The sequence below is a fragment of the Oreochromis niloticus genome, linkage group LG7, assembly GCF_001858045.2.
Source record: "Oreochromis niloticus isolate F11D_XX linkage group LG7, O_niloticus_UMD_NMBU, whole genome shotgun sequence".
Taxonomy (NCBI): domain Eukaryota; kingdom Metazoa; phylum Chordata; class Actinopteri; order Cichliformes; family Cichlidae; genus Oreochromis; species Oreochromis niloticus.
The window spans coordinates 11,918,904-11,942,141 of record NC_031972.2 but is presented as its reverse complement, the minus strand read 5'-3'; the positions used below and the strand labels follow the sequence as shown (position 1 = coordinate 11,942,141).

Here is a 23,238-nt window from a genome sequence, read left to right as displayed (position 1 = left end):
GCGTAGCTTTCCAAAGTGTTTCCTCAGGAGAGTCGACAGTTACAAAAAAAAAAAAAAAAGGAGGCTCAGGCTATGCTAAGGCAGTCAATGTTGTATCCCATGAGATACAGACAACTAAAGAGGGAAAATTTTTGACATTCAAGTTGATTTGGAAAAAAGGAAGGAGGAAAAGAGGGAAGCGGGTGGAGGAGCACCTGATCTGCCAGCTTGAGATGAGAAACTCACTGCAATTATTGAAATAACATCCACAGATGAGTTATTGGACATTTATGTTGATTAAAAAGAGGGTAAAATATCAGCTGACCAGGGTTTGAGAGCAGCAATGACACCAAACCTGATGACTACAGACGGATTTCTGTTGTCATTGATCCTTACAGTTGTCCTGTGGGTTTCCTAGGTTCTTTTTTTACTCTGTCACAATCTCCAGTGTTATTCGTAATCGTTCCTCCTCTCTTTCTCTCTCTCCCCCCACCACATGTGCACAGCATAGCAGTTTTGAGTGTTTCTGAGATCTTTCCAGGCAGACAGTGTTCCAGAGATTTATCACAGTGTGACAGTAAACCCACAGAGAGCCAGCCCCTGAAATAAAACGACAAGCCGGATTCAGAAAACCCACAATACTCCTTCAGCGAGGAATATTCCACCTCTTCTGAGTTTTCTTGCTATTAAAGCACACATCATGTTGTGTTTTTATATTAGACTCGCAGTAATGTTGTGGGCAAAGACGCTGCGCTTTTATGCCAAACAGGGTTTCAGTTGTATCGGTCAGGTGGAAGTCAAAGCAAATACTTTAAAGTGAGCAACCAAAAAGTTATTTCAGCTGCATCTCAGAAAATACACACTCACTACACAAAATGATTTACAGTCATGAAAACAAAGACAGCATCAACTGCCAACCCCTTTCAATAAAATGTTATTTTTCCTTGTTATTAAATCAGCCTTTTCAAAAATATATATAATCATTATTCAATCAAAAAAAACAATGATTTTTGTGTTTTATTTACCACAAAACAATTCTGGTGGAGGCTGCAGAGTACTGATAAGAGTCAAAAAGAGCTATTCAGCAGTCATTCGATCACAATCAGCCACAGTCAAAGACCGGATTGTTCTTCACTGGAGAATGGTGCGGTTTTGAGCTTCGGCTCTTTTGTTTACGCAGTCAGTATCTCACTAGCAGAGTTGTTATAGATAAAAACTGGCTCACATGCTGAGCAAACTCTTACTAAGCTAAGAGATAAAATGTCACTTTAACAGGAACTTGATAAAATGCCAGGGTTAAACACCCACAAAGGACGGTGCTATAGCACAGTGTTTTGGTTGATGTTATTATTGCAAATCAGCATCAGCGTTCGTGTGAAACAAACATTTCATTTTCTGTTAATTTACGTGATTTGCCTTCATCGAGCAGGAGTCGTCTCATATTCATGTATGACTACAAATATTAGAATTGCTTTGAAAAGCTCTGAATGTAAAATCAAATTGAAAGGTAAAAGCTCATTCTTGACTAGAACATGAAGTAATGGTAATGTTTAGAGTCAGTCTTTCTAGATTTAAACATCACTGGGTCTCAAACTCTTTCTACAGTTCAATAAAACTTGAGTTTTATTTTTATAGCTCTTGCCATAATTCCATTAAACGTACATCCAAAAAGTCTTGAAACACAAGCCAGAAGCTTTCCGCAACAATTAAAGATATGTACAGTTTAGCCAGATTAGCTATGAGGCACAGTGAAAACATTCTGAGTTTGTGCCCCCTTCGAGGTCAACTACTTGTGCAGCCAAAATCCCCCCTCAAGTCCTCCTTCTACGTTTACACTTACTTGAAATCCTCCCTGAAAACGTATTAGTTCATATCTGCTGCTTTACCATGGACCTCAAAGCTTGCCAAACTGCAACCTTTAAAGTGGACATATTAAAAACATTTCCATCTCCTTATTTTGATTCTTTGATACTACTAGAGTAACTCCTCATGATTCACAGTACATAATAATCCTTATTTATCTAATAGGCGTAGGCGCCGTCTCATCATTTCATCCTTAATGGCAAATGGACTGGTTTTCTATAGCACTTTTCTACTCTACGTGAGCACTCACTTTACCTAACACACACTTTATATAACATGTCTCATTAACTTGAATGCATCAGGAGCTACTCAGAGTTCAGTTTCGTGCCCATGGATGATATGACATCCAGACTGGAGCAGCCAGGGTTTGAACTCCCAACCTTTGAATTAGTAGATCTCCTGCTCTACAGCTGCTCCTAAAGAACTCTTTTTCATTCCTCTCCCTTTAAGGCACATATTTGAAACTTAATGCCGGCCAAATATGGGCTTTTGCATATTTTAATCAGGCTTGTGTATTACTTTACGTTTTCAATAAATTTCAGCCCGCCCAGTTGTACTGTGGTCTGCACAGAAACATGCATTCTGAGTAAATGCAAAACTAAACAGACGTGGACTTCTACAGTAACTGCATGCTGACAAGCTAGCTAATCACAGAAGAAACAGTAAAGTGAATGCTGCAAGACTGATCAATTCTACCAAGCTGGGAAACTGATTAGCCTAAGGCTTTACTGCATGTAAATGCAAACCCGTTAACCATTTGTCACGAGAAACTTCCTACTTTTAGAAAACAGAGGCTTCAGAATGTCACTGAATTACAAAACGGTGTGCAACTACAGCATGCTTGCTGCTAACAACTTGGTTTTGCTAATTAATCTTTAAGTCAGTGGTCTACAGAATATCAACAAATAAAAAATTTTTTAAAACTATTTTCATAATCACATAACACAAAAAAAGTAATAACTTCTAATTAACTAACTAATAAACCTAATGCTTTTCCTCAAAAATTACTTACTCAAAAAACTATTACGAGAACAGTTGTTTATTGATTATGTAGTTAACTGAAAAAACACAATAGACACAATAAGTCCAATAATTACAAGGCATGCTGGAGCGGTGGTTAGCGCTGTCACCTCACAGCAAGAAGGCTTTTTTTACCCTGCATTTTTGATTCCTCATAGCTTCCTCATAGTTACCTCAATATTTCCTCAAACTACCCACATTAAATTTTCTGGACTGAAAACAACTTTTAAGCTCTATTTTTTATGTTTAAATGAACTCACAAGCCAAAGCCACAATCTTAGTTTTTGTCATGTACAAAGAAAAAAACAAACAAACAGCTGATTGTAAGGGTGTCAGGTTGGAGGCACTGGTTGATTTTTCATTGCATGACCCTCACTGATGCGGTTAGATAATTATAAAGATATTTACTATTTAATACATGTGCAGGGAGCAACAACAGTTTGTTGTAACAACTACTTTTCCTTCAATAATGAGAATCAAAAATACATTTGTAAAGCACAAGAAATGTTTGAAGATGTGGTTTTGGCTCCCTTACCTTACACTCTCCATTAATGCAAATGTCCAGCGAGTCAGCCTGACATTGGGTGCCATCTATGACAGCAGGAGACCGCTCAGTGTAGAAGTTATAGCCTTCTGCCAAGCAGTTCAGCGCACAGGGCTTCACACCACCTGGGTTACACAGCATGGACGAAAACCGAGCACGTCATTACATCATTACCTAAAGTTCAGTTTCACACAAGGAACAGACAGCGTGACCTGGCCCCTGACTGAACCCTAACAACACAGAGACCAGCAAATGCTGATGCTATTCCAGGACTTCCAGTCAGCTCTGGGATCTTCTCTTAACTTGTTGACAGTAATAATCATGAGGGGGGGGAAAGTCAGCGGTGCTCAGATCTAAAACCCCCAAAACTTGACGTCACTGTAACATTGACAGCAACAGAGACAGCGCTACTTGCCAAAAACAATTACACTGACATCCACGTGTAGGTTATCTCCTGTTTTTACATGACGCCTCAGCCCACGGAGCGCTATAAGAGAGGAGGTGATGGATTTGACAAAACAGACTTAAGCTCTCACATCTCTGAAAGAAAACAAAAGCTGTGTTTACATGCTTCAAACTTTATCACTTTTCTCTGAGATATTTGTGGTTTTAGTTAAGTGGATATTTTCCTTGATCTGCAGACTTCAAGGAGAGACACTCCTGCCAGTACCTATGACAATACAACAGTCCTTCCACTGGTATTGGCTCAATAAAAAACTGTTGATCCAGAGAGGGGAAAAAAAGCCTGAGATGGGTCCAGAAACCAGACTAGCCTGCAAACTGTCATTTGAGACACAAAAGGGATGATAGGGAGGCTTTACAGCTCAGCTCTTAGAGAGTTTTGTCAGAGCAACAGCTTCAGCTCTTAGCAAGTTCAAACTGAGAGTGAGTAATTATTAATTATTTAATATGAATTCAGTGGGAGTGAATTTAACTCTGATCAAACTTCATCCAGACACCATTGCCTATATAGTAATTAATCGTTCATGTTATACAGAAATACTTTGAAACCATGGATGTACTGTACAAACAGCTGATCACAACTAGTCCTGAACTCACCCCCAGTGTAAGGCTTCCAGTTGTAGTACTTCCCGCGGAAAGGGGAGTTGTCAAAATCAGCGCACTGCTTCTCTCGGAAATCACGAGATCCTACAGGGCACGCCTGCAAACAACAGTGAAACTGAATGTGAATACAAAGGACCAGTTCACATTAGACTGGTGCCAGTGACCTTTGGAATTAAGGTCAGTAAGAGTGATCTCCAGCAGCTTGTCATTATAATAACTGTGTGATCTGCCATGTAATCGGTTCATGTCAATATCTCGTCATTTAACCAGCACCATCTGCACTGCATTGAAATTAATCTGGAGAGTGACTATACAGGTTAGTACCAACAAGCCCACAGGTCTGGTACTCTCCACCTCAACGAATTCAAGTTCCTAAACTGAACCTCTGATAACAGCTAACACTTTAGCCCTCCAACCTCCTTTGACTTCTGAAAAGCCAAATTGCTAAAATCAAGCTTTAAAACAGGACTTGACAAACCAATCACATCAAGGGGGTACATCCATCTTTTACAGAGTCTATGTGTAGGTTTGCGTGTTGTTGCCTTTTGAGTAAATTAATTATCTGCTCATTTTATTTTCTAATATCCCTACTTTATTAACAATGTCACATTTTTTTTTTTTTTTACAGAGTAAAGAAGATGTGTTTCTTGGCATTTCTGTCTGAGAACATTGTGTTCTGTGTTCAGATGAATTGTTTATGTGTGGATTTATGATGGATAATGAAACATTTCTTTGGCTAGCTAATTAGAAACATAAACCGAGCCAGAGGAGGTGAAACAGCCCAGTATAGAATGCAGGCCGGGGCAGACTGAGTTCTGGCTCTGATTCTGGGATGGCACTCTACTGTGTGGATAATGCGCCAATAAGAGGAGGTAAAAAGTGGAAAGAAACACTTTACTGGTGTGAAAAGGTCCTTAGGAACCGCAAAACACTCTCCCTCGGTACAAATAAAGGCTCTCGGGTCAAAGCTGTATTTCACGTGCTCAGAGTGTTCCATGCTGGAGTGGGCCATAGGGAGGATAGGCCACTTTCATTACCATTCAAGTGTTTTGCCAATTTAGCCGCTTTAAACTTGCACATCAAACATGCAGATCCAGTCAGAGGAGACAGAATAATATTATTGCAAGTGTGTGTTGAAATGAGAACACAGTACCAAATGAGATTTACATGTGCTAACGTCTGTTGGAACAAAAGAAAAGATCACTTTAATAATGTTGGGTTTTCATCAATGTTTAACTTGTTGATTATCGACTGATTAAAATAATAATAGAACAAAAGGCACAAAAAGGGAGAAAAGTCCTATCATTTAAGCAACTGGAGTCCAGTTGCTTAAATGCTTGACACTTTCCCTTCATTATCTTGACTTTAAGCCAACACAATTTAAAAATTGAAGTTCTTAAAAACGTATTGTCTGTGCCTCTTGAGGAACTTAATATAAAAAAAAAATGTGGTATTTGTAGTGGGCTTTATAAACAAATCTAATTAAATGTCAGTGCTCTACCAGTGCTTGACCAAAAATGAGAAATAGAGTGAAAAAGACAACAAAAGAAGTCAGATAAGAAGATAAAATATAAATAATAAAAGGTAACAGAATTAGCACAAAAATACAATTGTGAAATATTATGCAAAATAAATTGATTGCTATAGAATGTTAAAACAAAATTATTATTATTAATCTCAGAGGTTTCTTCCTGTTAAAAGGGTCTTTTTTCTTCCCACTGTTGCCAAGTGCTAAGCAACCTCCTACAATCACTTGCCAACCGGTAAATTGGTAACTTCTGGTTATCATCAGGGTCACTGACAAGTCTTTAGGCGTGGATGATTGGGATTAGCAATCTATTTTACAGCAGCTGCCTCCAGCAACTACTCGCAACCAGTCAAGGAAATACTCATTTAACTGTTCTTAGAGATAACACGTTAAGTTAGATGCTAGTGGGATGGCTCTATGATTGGCATGCTCTTGGTAGTCCACCAGTTTGGTGAAATATTGCAAAAATTACTGTGATAAAATCTTTATACTGAAGATATGCATGGTAATCAGAGGATGAATCCTAGTGATTTGGGGGACCATCTGACATCACCAGCACCACCAGTTTTAATTTAGGTAATGAAATATCTCAACATGTATGGCATAAGCACAGATTATGATTAAGACATATGTTTTTTTAACTATGCTAAAGAGAAAAGATCCTAATGACTCTGGCAATCATCAGACCTTTTTCCAAGGACTGCTACTACCAGTTTAACTGTTTTGAATAAATAGGCTGTCTGCCATGAAACTTGGCCCACCCATTTATATACTTTTGAGGATAATTTGTGAGTATTTGTCATTGTATCTACATTTGGCACGCTCTCTCACACTCACATGCTTCCTTGGACAAGGTGTGGTTAGTGTGATGAAATAGTGGTTAGGGACATTGCTTGTTTTCCAAAGAAAACACTCAGTGCTTGCTCAGAACTGTTATTTTTAAGACTTGTGGTTAAATGTCTACTAAGGCCCTAATTATTTCAATTTTCACCTAGTGAAAAAAGGCCACCTAGAAATAGTTGAACAGAGATCTTAACTTGCAGCCATGTCAAATATTTGGATAAAACATTGCTCCAGACCTCAAAAAAAAAAAAACCTTGCTTCTTATGAAATACACATTGAACTGTCATCATCGTTTGACTCAAGTGAAATGTCACAAACAATAAATGAACTATAAAATGACAGAGGGCGCGAATAAACCCAAAGTCACCAGGGGAATATTGAATCTCTGCCTGTTCATTTTTATCATTGTCTGTCCTACGTTCCAGGAAGAAAATATGTCAGAAAGCTTAAAGGCAACGTGATGCTGTGAGCTAGTGTGCAGCCTGTAAAGCCCTTTTCTAAGATAACATGTTCTGCAGGAGAGCTGTGGAAGAGCAAAGAGGTGATCCAACATTTTTTTAAGTCGCTCACATGCTACCTGGCAGAAAATGAAAGAGGGAGGCAAAGAAATGAAGAAACTCACGTTAGTGTTACAGGATCTGTATCGTTTCCTCTCTCCGAGACAGTACTTGCCTCCTCCAGATGGGCTGAGAGACACAACAGAAATAAATGAGGGATGGGGAAAAGAGACACTTTACATCAAACCACATAAAACACCATAAATTATATTCACAAATTCCTCTCAGAGATTATCTTTAGGGCAAACAGTACATAAGAGATTTTTTTTTCTGATGAAACAGGCGCAAAAAAGTCTCTGCCAGAAAACAAAGAGTGTTTGTGTGTCAGCATTTGCTGCTTTGTTGAGCATCTGTGCCAATGATTCATTCAGGAAATCCAAGCTGTTCTAAGAGCTCTTAAATGTGACATGACATTTCAAGTCTAATGACTCTTAACTCATGCTTTTCCTTCTACTACTCTTCACTACACATCTACCACATCTCTGAAGGTTTTCTTTTCCTTTCCCTGTCATCTCTCTGCTTTTTCTCACCTTCAGAAGCCTCCCTTCCCTTCGCTTTATTGCAAAAAAACTGTGAGACAGGCCCTGTAATGAATGTGTTAGAGGCTGTGTCTGGCTGTGTTTTTTCTGCCTCCCTCCTCTTTGCATGGCTGAGCAGCAGTGATCACCTTACACAGGTGTTCCACATTATGCCTGTGCATTCACCTCCTCCCCTTTTTCTTCCTTCCCTCTGGTTCACCCTGGCTCTTTTTCTTGCCTTCCCATGACGTGTTTGACGTAATACCTAGTTTCCAAAACAAAGGAATGCGACAATGGAAGAAGGATAAAGATCCCAGAAGTCTACTTGCCCGCCAAAGGTGCACTGGTCAATGATTTGTCTAGTGAGGACACATGGGAGGTTTTAAAGTAAACCTACGCATCTCCATAATCTTTGAAGAAGAGTAAGCTATGTCTTAACTTATTGCACATGTCACATTGACCGAGACTTCGTGAAACTGCATGAGAACAAAGACTAAGAGCCTTTACAGTCAGTTGTAATGGCTGCAAAGTATTATCTGAAACAGCTAATATTGGTCTTTGTGGTAATTTCAGGTTACTGTTACACTGAGGCTTGCAGATTTTGATTTGAGGTGTTTTTGTCTTAACTGACAGTTGCGTTGGTGTATTCCTTTCTTTCCCCATTTCAAATAACATTTGTCCCTGTTGTTCAAATTTAGAAAATGGTAAAGAAGAAATCCAGGCTTTCAATTGAGCCTTGGAAAGCCAGTTACTATGGCTCATATTGCACACTTCTCTACTTAGACTCGCTGTTTTGAGTACATAAGTGTGTTTCACAGTGACAGTGAAATGCACTACGAGTATCCAGATGGTGAACTCATAACAATCAAGAAGAGTGTGGAACAATGTTCACGTCCTGCCATCAACGATCGTCATCTTCGGTATGCAGCAGAATGGGAAGGACCACCAAACAATTTTCAACCAATGGTGTCTACACTAGCCATGGACAGTATGCCAAAAGGACTTGAGGTTTTTTTTTACAGTATGAACTGAAATAAGTGACTAAGACTCATAAACTCAGCAGCCAAATATTCACAAAGGTCCTGGCAGAGGACCATTTTCCCATAAACTTCCACAGGCCCAGGAGTCTTTTTGGAAGCCCTGTGGTGGCCTTAAAAAAAAAGGCTTATGGCACTTTTGTGATGGCTTCACTTTTTAGAGCCCGAAGCTAAATCTGTATTTTTATACCTACCTTTTATACCTTACTAAGTAAAATTATATCTTAAAAAGTACTTTTCAGTTCAATAGAAGTCTTGACCTATTTAGAACTCTCCTACTGAGTTTGAGACCATTTTGAAAATTTTGGTCGTTACCAGAAAGCGAGATCATCCAAGCTAACGACTAACTGCCAGTAAATGGGTGTGGGGTTACACAAGTTATTGGTCACATCCAAATGGTGACAGTAAAAACATTTATAATGAGGCTAAAAATGGGAATTCCAAAGCCAAAAACATGGTTGAAACCCCAACGTCATCTCTATGGTCAAAACTGATCAAAAATGAACAATAGATGAACGGATATTATTTCCACACAGAACAGAGGCTGTGTCGGTCAACAATATTTTGAAGTTATTTATGGTTTTGTACATATAAATTCTATTGTTTGTAGGAATGGTGAACTTAATGTATTATAAAATTACAATTACCACATACCACATTAGATTTGAAGCTGCTTAGCTCAGTAGGGTAATTGGGGGACTTCAAAGTAGAAGGCTGCTTTGTTTATCCATAACTACCATAAAATCTATCTTACTAGAAATTTTAACCAGGCGTCTAGGCAATGTTGAACACGTTACTTGAACCAATGTCATAGTAAAATCCAAGACATCAGTTCAACTTTCATTTTAGAGCTGACTCGACTCGACATCGAGAAAAAAACAACAACTGATGGTTTTCTGGGCAGTAGAGATGTTTACAAGTCCAGCAAATATGCAGCAATATTCTTAAATGTGTTTAATAATGACAAATGTGACTCAAATATTCACCCCCTACATTTGGCTGTCGAGCTGCTAAATTGTTATTTGTTCTAAGCAGGTGGATGATTTTAAAATGGACATTAAAATCACTGTACCGCATGTGAGAATATTTACACTTGTCATAAATTAAAAACGTCATGACCTGTAGGAGTCAACATAGAAAAACAGGAAAATTAGAGGTTAATATTTTTACTTTAGGTCTAACAGTTTACTTTTCCCACTAAAGAAGCATTTAGCCTTGTGAATACTTCAGACTTGACTGCTATATAACTACTGTAGCTTGACTCACACTAGGACACACATCCGCACAGCCCCACATACACATGCACATCTACACACAAACACACACTTGTAGGCAAGGACCTGGATGTGTGTGTTCAGCTTGCTGTGGCTTACTTTGCCTACTTACGCTGGGCTGTCACAGTGCCTCATGGAGGAGGATACACCGCCCCCACAGGTCCTGCTGCACTCCCCCCAAATGGACCATGGCCCCCAGCCTCCATCCACACTCTGAGGCCAGGTACCAAACGCAACGCACTCCCCCTGGTAGCACCACTGGGTGGGGAGAAGCAGAAGCAGGCACAGAGTGGAAAACTTTGGTTATTACATATCTTAATAATTTCTTCAGACACACTTACCAGCTTCAAATTAAAGATGCCCATTCTCGCTATAACATACAGCTTATTAGAATATTTATGAGAATTTATGAATTTATGAGGACACATAATTCAAAATATATCTGCACATAGGAAAATATTGGCCGTGCAGTGTCCAATTTTTGAAGATTTCGTCCAATAATTAATTCTCGTGTATCTCGTGACTCTTCTATATTTATTTAATGTTTCCATTATGGAAGGTTCCAAGAGAGGTGAGGCAGAGAAAGAGCTGAACTACGTTTCAGGAGTAATCATGTTAATCTGTTCAGAGTTGTGGGGGAAGAGGGGATCAGAGACTGTCCTTTGTCCCTCCAACTGTGTCAGTAGGTTAATAACCCTCTAGAGACCGGTACAGTCAAGGTGAGGGCTAGGCTGAGCTGCTGCGTTCTTTATCTCTCTCACTCATTCACTTTCTGAGATGCTGTCTAAACAAGATTAGCATTGTGGAGAAAGAGAAATGTAGAGGACCAACCGATGAGGGCACAGAACCTCAGCGTTAACTGTAAGTTTATTGGTCAATTTGAACACACAGAAGAAACGCAAAGCTCCCCTCTATTGGTTAATTTCTGGCTGTCTCCCCTCCCGCTTTCCCTTCCCCCAGTCTCTACCTCTATCTCTGTCTGGTCCTGTTGGAAGGGGCTCTCTCCATTACACGCTGGGTGAGAAATGGCTGACATTCATATTCCTTTGAAGCCGTCCCCAGCAGGGGCAGACAGAGTATGCCACTGGCTCTCCTAAAGCTGCTCCAAAAGCTGTTCCAAAGCCCCCCAGGCTCAACCTGGGGCCCCCTGTGTTGTACAGGACTCTGTCCGTGGGCCCTGGTCCTCAAAGGCTCCACTGAGCTAATGGTAATTATGGGTGACAGCTCGTGACACTCTCCTATTCTTCCCTTTTACCCCTCGGACCATCCGGTGACAATGGTTGCCGTAATCCGTGTTAAAACAGTCTCCCCTAACCTGGCTGGCATCAGCACTCGGCTGATGACCTAAAGCCTGGCCTGCTTACGTCTGTGAGTTTGTGTATGTGTGTGTGGGTGTGTGGTTGCACCAAATGCATGAGTGCACACTAGTGAGGTACCACTAGCTACACACAGAGAAGAGAATAAAAGTGCTTGTTTCACATCACAGGTCACCAGTATTAAATATAGCTGCAGTGCTGAAAGGGCAGGTTCACCCAAATTCTAATTTAAAACATATACACTTCTAGAGGTAGCTTGGTCCATCTGGCAGCCTATTTTCACTTGGAAAAAATGTGTATTCCCTGACGGTTGCTGGCTGTCATTGGGTGAAATCGGTCACTGCAGGCCACTGAACCAAAAACCTCCTTGTGACTGCTTTGGTCACGAGCAGATTGCCGCGGTCACCCATCATTAACTGACTCATATACAAACACTTGCTAACTAAGAGCAGAGCGGTAGTGAAACTTGAAAAGGTGCAATGCAAAGTGCATAAAATAAAAGTTGTGTTACCTCTGAAACCAGCACATTTCAAAAGGCACAACTGTGAAGGTAAACAGTGTCTGTTTCCAATTTGTATCACACTCTTGACATTTTCACAAACACTTAGAGGCTTAGGTGAGTGTGTGCAGACAAGTTGGCAACTTCCATGCAAACTTGCAGCTGACAACAGTAGCCTGCTGGCGACCAAAGCAATCGCAAACAGGTTTTCAGTCAGACACCATGTACTTCATTGTGACCAATTTCACTCACCTACAGCAAACAGTTGCCACAACCGCTCACTAAGCAGGCAAGCAACTCATAAGTATTTTAACTCTCAATCTCTGGTGACAGGCAACTTGTCTCTAAAGAATTACAGTCCAAATTGGATTTCCCACAATCACTCTCAGACATAGTGGCAAAGGTTTGCAAGTAACTGCAATCTATTTTATAAACGCAGTCAATGTTGCAACCAATCTGAATCAGTCTGTGCTGATGAGCACAATTCATCTGCGAAGTGGCTCTTTCTAATAGGGTCCTTGACTTGACTGGCTACCAGTTGGTTGTATTCTGGTTATATTCCAACATAAAGGGATAGCTCAGATTGAGCAATATGGAGGCAAAGTTAGAGAGGCAAGGCTGAGATCGTTTGGACATGTGCAGAGGAGGGATAGTGGATATACTGGACAAAAAATGTGGAATATGGAGCTGCCAGGCACGAGGAAAAGAGGAAGACCTCAGAGGAGACTCATGGATGTAGTGAAGTGAAGGAGGACATGCAGATGTTTAGTGTGCTAGAGGAGGATTCCAGAGATAGAAGCAGATTGACCACTGTGGTGATCCCAAAAACAAAAGAAGATAAGAATAAAGTTTCCTAGTGCCTAGGCCATTTCCATTTAAATAACTATCCCACAGTAACTATCACTATATCAGGAGGGATTTCTGAATTTCTGAACTTTCATATCGATGAGCTTCTGTCTATACTGAAAATGCAAGTAGTTAATGTGAATTTCTGTTTAGTTTCAAATTTCTGTGCATGTAGATGGCAAAAGATTTGCAAGAGACAGTAACACATTTATGACTTCCTACTGCATTTCCTAGTGACTGTAGTATACAGTGCTGAGGAAAAAATAGTTATACTCTTTCTGAAATGGAGGAATTTTAGACCACTCTTCTTTGCAGAATTGTTTTAATTCAGCTACACTGAAGGGTTTTCAAGCATAAATGACCTGCTAAAGGTTATACCAAAGCATCTCAATTTAATTTGAGACCAGACTTTGATTAGGCCATTGGAAAACCTACATTTTGTTTTATATTACATATTTATATTTACATATTGTCCTGCTGGATAACCCAAATGTGTGCTTGAGCTTCAGGATGCAAACCGGTGGCAAACCCATCCCAGAGTGATAGATGTTAATGACTTTCTCTCTTTATTGTGACAGGTTTTGTCAGACAGGTTCTATTTAGGTGATTTCTTGATTCATCAGGTCTGGCAGTAATCACAACTAGGTGTGTCTAGTGAAATTGAGCTCAGATTTCCACAAAATGTGGTGAATCACAGTTAATTAATGATTGAACAAGTTTGGGCAATTACTTTTTCACACAGGGTTAGGTTTTTTATGTCTTTTTTTCCTGTTAATAAATGAAATCATCATTTAAAAATAGCATTTTTGTATTTATTTGAGACATCTTTTTCTCATATTAAAAAATTGTGTATCTGGAAAAAAAACTTTAACCTTTAAATGTCTGAGAAACACCAGATGACTTACCCCTTTCTCAATGTTGCCTGTCTGGCACAGGGTCCCCTCTGCAGCAGGAATACTGTTAGTTACACAACGGTTGCTTTTGCTAAGGCACCAGAGCTCTCTACACACTTCCTAGGAAAGAAGGCAAAAGCAAGTTGGTCAGAATAAATCAATTCAGCAAGCTGGGGGTGGATTTGTTAAATAAGGCTAAAAATGATTTATCAATGGCCTTTTACTGGTTTTCCTTTTAGTATTTTTTTTCGCAGTCTGACAGCTGTGAGAACAACAAAAAAGAATGGCATGGAAATGTGTCTATAAATCCACACAATTCCAGATCGAATCAGAGGATCAGAGATGATGAGACCACATCAAGACTGCTATCTTCAAGAGCCCATATGCTTTGGATCATAGTGTATTTTGAGCAACATGCTAAGGGTCACTGTGTGTTTTTAATGCTCTCTTATGAGAAATGAAGAGTCAGCTAGATCAACACCATGACTAACGTTTGCTCATGTTCATCTCAGGACCACATGGGACCGTGACATCAGTTCAAGAAATCCAACTTTGGCTTCTTAGGGGAAATAAAGAGTGAGCAATAGGCCTCCCAAGTCTTAGATAAAGATGGCTTGTAGCCTAACAAATATCCTTAGTATTACTGATTTGTCTGCGTAAACATCATCACTCTTCAGTACAGAACGGAGAAATCATTTAGATTACTGAAAGAGAAGAAATACACTGTTAAGTTGCCCCCTAATAAATAACTGGATAAAGTGAGCACATGATGTGCTGCACAACCAAGACTGGATTTCCTGTTTAAGTAAACTGGGTTGCCTAAAGTCTTAACTTCAAAGGTTTTATAACACAATTGAGTAGAGCAGAAGAACAAGCTCATGAAAAAGAATAACGAGCCAACACGTAGATTCTGACCCCCAAGGTCAGTAAATATCCCACAGCTCTCCAGCTCCTTGAGCCTATCCAGATTCAATAATGCAGCTAACTGCCAGTCTCTGGGTGCAGGGACTCCCCTATGCCAGCTGGTTTTAATAAGCCACCCCTGCTGCTCCATTCACTATCTCAGCCGTGGTAAAAGGTCACTGACCAGGCCTCAACAAACATGGATGCGGGGCTGATAGATTTATGTCAGACGAGAACAAGCTGGTGATAAAAAAGGTCAGAGACAATCAGTAAGAGCCCCACTAATATCAAAAGATTGTTTGTTTTTCATATGTTTCATACATTTTATGACAACCCTTGGTTCAAGGATTTTTATAATCTACAAATTAAGCCTAACCCCCTGAAGGCATTGTGGTTCTTAACCCTGGGAGGCATATAGACATATATATATTGTGTACTGTTCAAGTACAGTGATTTTGTATATACAGTTCGCTTCTTAGATTGTCTGAAGTGACTTCATTTTGTCCATGTTCCAAGATTTGTAAATAGGATAGAATTAAAGTGGTTGTATACAGTAATATAATGATATACCATTCAAACAATTCAAAACAAACGTCAACCTCCAAAATAATCACAAGTTTTAATCTTACCTCTCCAGAACTGTGTGAGCAAAACCAGAAAAGTTTAAGCATCATAAATAATTTTTTTTAAAATTTGGTATACCTAATAAGCTGTTTGTTCATATATACTGTATACATGATCCGCATGTGGTGTATGGAAGCTGCAGTGCATTTTTCTGGCTGCTTCTTACTAAGTCAGTGTCACAACTTTTGTCAGTGATAGCTGCCCTGTGCTGTTCTTGTGTTTTGCTGCCGCTCTTCCCAGCTCTGACTCATATATGCACATGCAGAGGTGGAAAGATTCCAAAACTGAGGCAATTCCTGAAAATGGAAATATCAGTTTCTTTTGATATTGCTGAGCCTCAGTGAATCATGACACAAGAATTGCCTGAGGACAGATATGGAGTATTAGCATTTTCAAAGCTTTTTCCTAACATGGGACAAAAAAAAGCAAACAAAAAACTTGAGGAAAATAGTAAAAGCTAGCATTTTACAGGCATGCTAGACTACCTGGAGACAGCAACATTTTGAGCATGGTCACATGCTAACAACAAAAATGTACGTACAATATCTTAGCTTTGCGTAGCAAAAAAAATCTTGTGATAACAAGAGACCTTGAAATTTGTCTTTTGGTACAAATATCAATGAATATCTGAGTTTTTGGTTTTTAAGATATTTCAGACTGGACCATGGTGGTTTCCCCAGACAACTCTCAGTGCCATCCTTACAGTTGTGTAGCTACAATGACTAAAAATAGTTTTGGACTGTTGGTAATAAACTAAAATGGTTTTTGATATTGTTGGTCATAGAAAATATTATGCCTTTTTAAAATCAGCAAGTTTGTTGAAGCAGGCACCAGGTCACAAGAGGGAAGCCAAACATATCGCTTGGGTAAACTCCCAAATAGTATGTCCAAACGTGGAAACGTTTGGTACATTCTGGGTAAGAATTGGCTTCAGAAACCAGATTCTTCCATTTATTAAAGCTTTGATCTTTTTCTGTGGTTACATCCATCCTCTCACTGAGGGCATCGATTTCAAAGTATGAAATAAATCTGATCGTCAGATGAAAAACTCCAATCGAGCTCTGATAAATCAGCGCCGGAATTCCACCCTTTCATAAATGGGTGTCTTTCTTGGCAATCTAAAACCACAATTATGAGCTTAGGAGCCAAAATAACAGAGCGTTGATTTGGGCCTTGTTGTAATCTGCTGTCAGATATTTCTTTCAATGAAAAGAAATAACTCTGTGATCTCAACTAATTCTCTGTCCTCTCTTCCATCATGTGCCCAATTTTCTATGTGATGCAGAGCAATATTACATTACTGTCCATTAGATATCAGAGGAATCTTTCAGCTGCTCATTTAAATGTGTGGTTGGTTCTTGTCTTTCACTGCCTGTGTCGCCTTGTGCCCCGTGGTTTTCTCATTAGTCAAGAGGGGGGGGTGACATATTGTCATTGCAGACCAAAAAAAATAAATAAATAACAGAAGACGGGTATGTTGGCTTCAGTCCTTCATCTGTGATTCTTAGATATTAATAAAAGTATTGTCTTCCTTTTCACCCCCTTTTAATCTAAATGAGGAAATAATGAAAAAAATGAGTTTTTCTATGACTTTTTTTTTTTAACTTAACACTTAGGGTTAACCACACTCAAAGGCATGGTAAGACACAATATGGTTAGAAAACTGGGATGATGAAGTACATTTTCACACACTCATTAATTCCAGCATTGGAAAGGTTAGGGAGAGAGGCTTTCTGATCTAACTGACCATCACAGATGTAGTACACTGGCCTCTTAAGGCACATTTAACCCTCTACAGGAGTTTCCTCAGGACCTTAGACTAAATCAGTCTGTTTTTACCACAGGGACCAGGGTTTAAATGAAGTTCTGTGTTCCGTTGTATTTATCTATTTATCTATTTTCCAGTTTCAGTGCCCAGGTTGGAAAGCTGTAGCCCACAATCAGAGGCAGCAGGACTGAAAACCCACCTGTGCTAACTGTTGTTGCAGTTGTCTGTCATTTGCTTGACATGGCGCAATCTTTGCTGCAAAATCTTCTGCATTACAACCACCTAATGCACTGGAGTCCGGAGTATGTCAGTGGACTCATTTGCTCCAATGAAAATGACCAACTGTCTCAAACAACTTTTTTATTTCCTTGTGAAAATGTAATTTGGTTACTTGGTAGTTTCAGTGTCCAGATAAATTAGATAGTTATTAAAAAATAAGAATGTATAGGGATATATTGCATGTTTTTTTTATATTGCAGTTAAAAGAAATCAAGATGTCAAGAAAACTAATAAGTGCTAAAAAGATTGGCATTTCTGCATTTACTTTTCAGACAGCTCAGCCCTTTCCATATGGTTATAATATGGGGGCTATAAGGTCAGATAACAAATGTGCAGTACAATTCTAAAGACCTGATGGAAAATTATTGACATCACAGGTCCTTTTGTTTGCTACATTTTGACAAATCGCCAACATGGAAAGACATGTTACAGTAGATACTAGCACTTCCTGTTTGCACTGTAGCCATGTAAAAGGTTTTAACAATGATAATTACACAACATTAAATTCTGAAGGACTTTTTTCTTAGTTACTTTCTTGTTCTACAAAATTTTTAACTTTAAGTGATCCCTTAAGAGTCTAAAACCTGAAGATGCTCAGGTTTACTATGACAGAGCAGTCATGTACTGTTAGTTACACAACAGTTGCTTTTCTAAGGCACATCCTAGGATAGAGGGCAAAACAAGTTGGTCAGAATAAATTAAATCAGCAGGCTGAGGGTGGATTTGTTAAATACAGGCAAAAATGATTTATCAGTTGCTCTTTACTGGTTTTCCTTTGAGTGTTTTTCTTGGTGTAGTCTAACAGCTGTGAGAACAAGAAAGAAGAAGACAAATGGCATGAAAATGTGTCTATAAATCTACACAATTCCAGATCAAATCAGAGGATCAGAGCTGACGAGACAACAATGATTTGGTTTTAAGAGCCCATATGCTTTGCATCATAGTGTGAAGATGCTCAGGTTTACTATGACAGAGCAATTTTTAATGATTCCAATGAATATTCATTGATTTATGTATATTCATTCTTAATGGACACTGAAGATCCTAACATCACACCAATGTATGCATAATGTTTCTATGTACAATATTAAGCAAAAAGTCTTGAGTCACCCATCTTTATTTCTTCTGTTTCTTTTTTTTCTTTCTTTGTTTCCCTTCTTTATTTCTTCTATTTTCCTTCCAAGGAGCCGACTGGCTTGTAATATTTTTTAAAAAGGCTTTGAGCAATAACTCTTCAGTTGTCTTCCAGTGTCCTTTTTTTTTCTTCATTTGGACATTGGCTGCTTTTTCACTCATTTTTAATCCAGTCCTTGTATCTGACCATTTTCAGATTTTGTTTCTTTGCTTAGCCACTTAATATTGACCTGTGAATCATTCAATCATAAACAGCCACCTAATTCAAGGGATGAACAGTTGCTGTGTCTACACATAACAGAAAACTTAGGAGAGAGATACAGCAGTCTGCTGCTATCTTAAAACACGGTGGAGGCTCTGTCATGGTCGTGTACATTTCAGGGAATTATGTTTATTATTTCTTGTCAACATTGTTGAAATTATAAATACAGAAAAAGGTGGTCATAGCAAATATTGACTTTCTAGCTCATTAGAATTCTACAAATTGTGTTTTTACCTTATACTACATTTCTATGCATGTTTGCACATTTTAATAAATTACTGTGCCTGTTTCTAATTACTGCAAATATTCATGTGTTTGTTTATATCCTTATTCCACTTTGAAAGTAAAGTCTAGCAATGTTTGAGTATTGTATCTACTGTGATATATCTTTCACTGTGCACTCTGTGTTCCAAAACTTGCACTTGGGAACTAGAAAATTTTATTTTAACTGCCCAAGACATAATATAGAAGAGAGATCCCATTTTCTCAGTGTAAAGAGAAAGAATCAGAAGGAGAGTAGCCTGAAAGATGCTGGTTTCTTACCCCATACTTGCACTGGCGTGAAGAGGTTCCATACTGGAAGCGACACTGCTCATCTGCATCATACACCTGCCCCGGGGCCACTGTTGGGTACAGGAAGTCTCGTTTCAGAGGTTCATTGTCCAGACACGTCCCCCGACCTGAGCTGTCAAAAAAACAAACCTACAATAGGATTGTTTCTTACACAAAGGAACCTTTCTACACTTGGATAATGGCCAAGTTAGAGATGCCAAGACCAGAACAATTAAAGTCAACCCCCTCTGAGACCTTTGCTAGTTTTCTGTGACTCCTTTAATTTTAGTACCAAACTACTGTTATAGGACGCTTTGACAAAGATCTGAAAAGTCATGTAATTAATGCTGATATTAGACATCAACGCCTCTTCATCAAATGAAGTGTTGAAGCACAAGCAGACATTTTACCCAAGGCAATAGGGTGCAGGCTGTCAGCCTAGAATGGCCAGCCCTCTCTGGTTATATGGCTACGTGCTCCACTATTGTGTGTATGACTCCTTAGACTGAGCCCACCGACTGCCAATTAAATGACAGTTCAGGAAAATAAAGAAAGAAATCTGGAGTTAGATTTGGATCTTATGTCCAGACCTAGGATTGTTTAGTCTGTTTTGTCAAATAAAAATATGCACAACATGTACACCACCAAAACCAGACACACACACACATACATACACACTGCAATTTTGTATTCTAGGAGTTAAAACAATGAAAATACTTTTACCAGCACAGACACTCGCTGGCATGAGGTTATAACTGATTTTTTTCTATGAGAGACTACATCCACTGGTCTTCCCTGAGTCAGAGGATTCTCTTGAGGCAGAGTATTACCATGACTGTTTACTATAAGAACTATGTGTTCCTTCCAGATGTGGCAGCTGTAGCATGCAGTGGAATGCTTCTCATCCCTTTAAAGGCAAAGTGGGCTTGATGACAACAACAATGTAAGTGCTACACATTATGATTGATCAAACTACAACTTAGGCCCAGAATGAAAATGAGGGGAAGAGTCAACAATAATATTAAGATAAATTAAACACCCGGACATGATTAGCACAGCTATTTTTGTTATTTTTGTAGACAGCATTTTGACTGACATATAAATTTATGTAAAAATCATCATAAAAACTCATTTAATTGACTTTCACATTGTAACTACCTGTCTAAACTCACAGACTCCTGGTGCTTGAACAAGAATGCATAAACAAAATATATTATATATAATCTTTGTTTACATACCAAATAGAACTTATTATGTATGTTTTATTTTCAGCGCTGAAGACCAAGAAGAGCAAGTCATCCTTCTTTTCTTTTTTCTAATCTTTTCTATCTTTCTCTTCCCTTTCTTCCATTTTTAATCCTCTATTCTCTGTTAATGAAAGGAATAATGTTTTTTCTTGACTCTTGTCCCTCGGAGGACCCTCTCATCACAGGGAGAGGCAGAAAAGCCAGCCTATGAGGCCCCCAGACACCCTGTGTACTAAGGGCAAGCCTCAGTATTTATTAGTTTGGAGAGAGACAAAATAGTCAAAGTTTAAACATAGAGACTATTATTTGACATCGTCGCAAAGGCTTCCTGTCCAGTGGATTTAGCCAAATTCATTATGCTGAGCGGAAATGTCTTCTAACAAGCAGGAACTTCAGCTATCCCTGTACTCTGGGACTAGTCATTCATGAAGATATTAAGCCTGCTGAGTGGATCCAATAAGTGGTGAGGCAGCAGTATGTTTAACTCAGTATAACCTAACAATTATTATAAGGTACAAGTTTAATATGAAATTCATTGCAGTATGTGGTCTCTGAGAGTTTAATAAACCCAAACTGCCTTCCTTTTAACATTTAGAACAAACTGGCACGCAGACTCTGGAGAATAAACTATGACTGAACTGTGAGCGCATTCATAAACCATTCGTAAAAAACCCAAACAAAGCACCACATATTGCCCGAGTAAGATGGTGAATCTAGGCCAATACCACAGCCAAAGTTGTTTACTTGGCAGGGAGATGCATGTGCAATATCCAAAATTCTGATTGAGGGGGAGAAAGGGAGGATAATTTGAGTTTACAGACAAAACACTTTTGTAAAAGCAAAAGGCAATAAAACTAAAACCTAAAACACAGATTGATACAAATATGCGTATAATATAAGTTAAGCAATAGTCTATTCTGCTCAAAGGTGAAGTAAAACAGCTTTGTCTCTTTGGGGTACTTTTTTTTTTTTTTTTTTAAATAGTGATTCTCAGATACACGAGCCAGAAATCGTCAGGAACCCAGGGGCGCAGAGTAGAAGCAGCTCTTTGTGTCCCATTTGGAAGCTGGCATTTAATACTGTCATCTCTGTCACAAGTGCTCTTCACTAACCCTCCTCTAACAGCTTTCAGCCGGAAACATCATCTGACAACCACAGCAGCTATTATCCGCTTTCTTGGAGGGCCTCGCTAACAAAACATGAATACACAAACAGAGGAACACACAGACACACCGCAGACTTGTAACCAATACTTCACCACAAGGTTGCAGTTATGAATTTGCTCTCATGGTCTTAATACTGAGAAATGAAGCTGAACTGCAGAGAAAAAAAAATGTGTGGTGTCTACAACTGCAAAGAAAAGCCATTAGTACTGAAACATTTACGGCCCCTTTGATTTCATTACAGGAACAGACTTAAAATGGACTTTTAATCTTCACATGGACCTTAAATTGGAGGCTTTTTCTTATTTTCTGTCAAATGTACAGTACAGCATACACTAGAGGGGTCAGATGCATCTCTTAGGTCCTGTGTCAGGTCTTTGTTGGGCCCCCCCCCCCTTTCTTGCGGACATGGGTTTTTGTTTCTTTCCATTTCTGTATAGCAGATACTGTTCATCTGCTGAAGATTTTTTTAGCCTGCCAGTTATCCAATTTCCTCAATTCTTTTAAATACACAGTGTCAAAATAGCTCTTATGTCTGTCAAGCAAACTAAAGACATTTTTGCAACATGCTGTGAATAGGAAAGTTGTTAAAGATATCGTTTAAAATTATATGTTGACAAAACACTTAACTCATTCCTTAAGTTAGGCTTTTTCATGCTTGAGTGAATTACATTTCAGTGTTAAGTAGCACTCCTCTGAAAACAGTCAGTTACATGGAATAGACTGAAAATAAGTGAAAAAGCAGCCAGCGTCCAAAGATAACCTGGAAAATGATTGCTCCAGACAACTCGCAAAAGACAAAGAAATGACAAGTGACTCAAGACACAGTACTGAATACAGCAACAATAACAGATTTGCATCTGAAATATTGCTGAAATTTCAATCAACAAGGTCAGCATGTTTACAAGTGCAATTAAGCACCATCATAAAGACAGGATATATCCAATATGATTATCTCAAACATACAGCAATATGTTGCTGTGGTGACAAAAAAAAAACCACCCACTCACTGGTTAAACTGCAGGAATGTCTTAAAGACATAAAGACCTGGATGGCCTCTAATTTTCTGCTTCTAAATTCAGATAAAACTGAGGTTATTGTACTCGGCTCTGAAAATATTGGAAATTTATCTAACCAGATTCTTACTCTGGATGGCATTACCTTGGCCTCCAGTAACACTGTGAGGAACCTTGGAGTCATTTTTGAGCAGGATATGTCCTTCAATGCACATATTAAACAAATATGTAAGACTGCTTTCTTCCATTTGCGCAACATCTCTAAAATTAGAAATATCCTGTCTCAGAGTGATGCTGAAAAACTAGTTCATGCATTTATTACTTCCAGGCTGGACTACTGTAATTCATTATTATCAGGATGTCCTAAAACCTCCCTGAAAAGCCTTCAGTTAATCCAAAATGCTGCAGCAAGAGTCCTGACAGGGACTAGAAAGAGAGAGCATATTTCTCAAGTATTGGCTTCCCTTCAGTGGAAGCCAATACTTGAGAATCGAATTCAAAATCCTGC

The 23,238-nt window shown here is 38.9% G+C and overlaps 1 protein-coding gene across 3 annotated transcripts in view; it reads right to left on the bottom strand.

Moving 5' to 3' along the window:
• adamts6 (ADAM metallopeptidase with thrombospondin type 1 motif, 6) overlaps positions 1 to 23,238 on the bottom strand; it is a 73,558-nt gene that overhangs the window by 28,963 nt on the left and 21,357 nt on the right. For all 3 annotated transcript variants that reach the window (XM_003455154.5, XM_019360686.2, XM_019360684.2), the window contains exons 12-17: positions 19,296 to 19,437; positions 13,795 to 13,902; positions 10,341 to 10,486; positions 7,465 to 7,528; positions 4,466 to 4,568; positions 3,398 to 3,531 (exon numbers count right to left, since the gene is read on the bottom strand). In XM_003455154.5, coding sequence (XP_003455202.1) covers positions 3,398 to 3,531; positions 4,466 to 4,568; positions 7,465 to 7,528; positions 10,341 to 10,486; positions 13,795 to 13,902; positions 19,296 to 19,437 — 697 coding nt within the window. The remainder of the gene's footprint in view (positions 1 to 3,397; positions 3,532 to 4,465; positions 4,569 to 7,464; positions 7,529 to 10,340; positions 10,487 to 13,794; positions 13,903 to 19,295; positions 19,438 to 23,238) is intronic.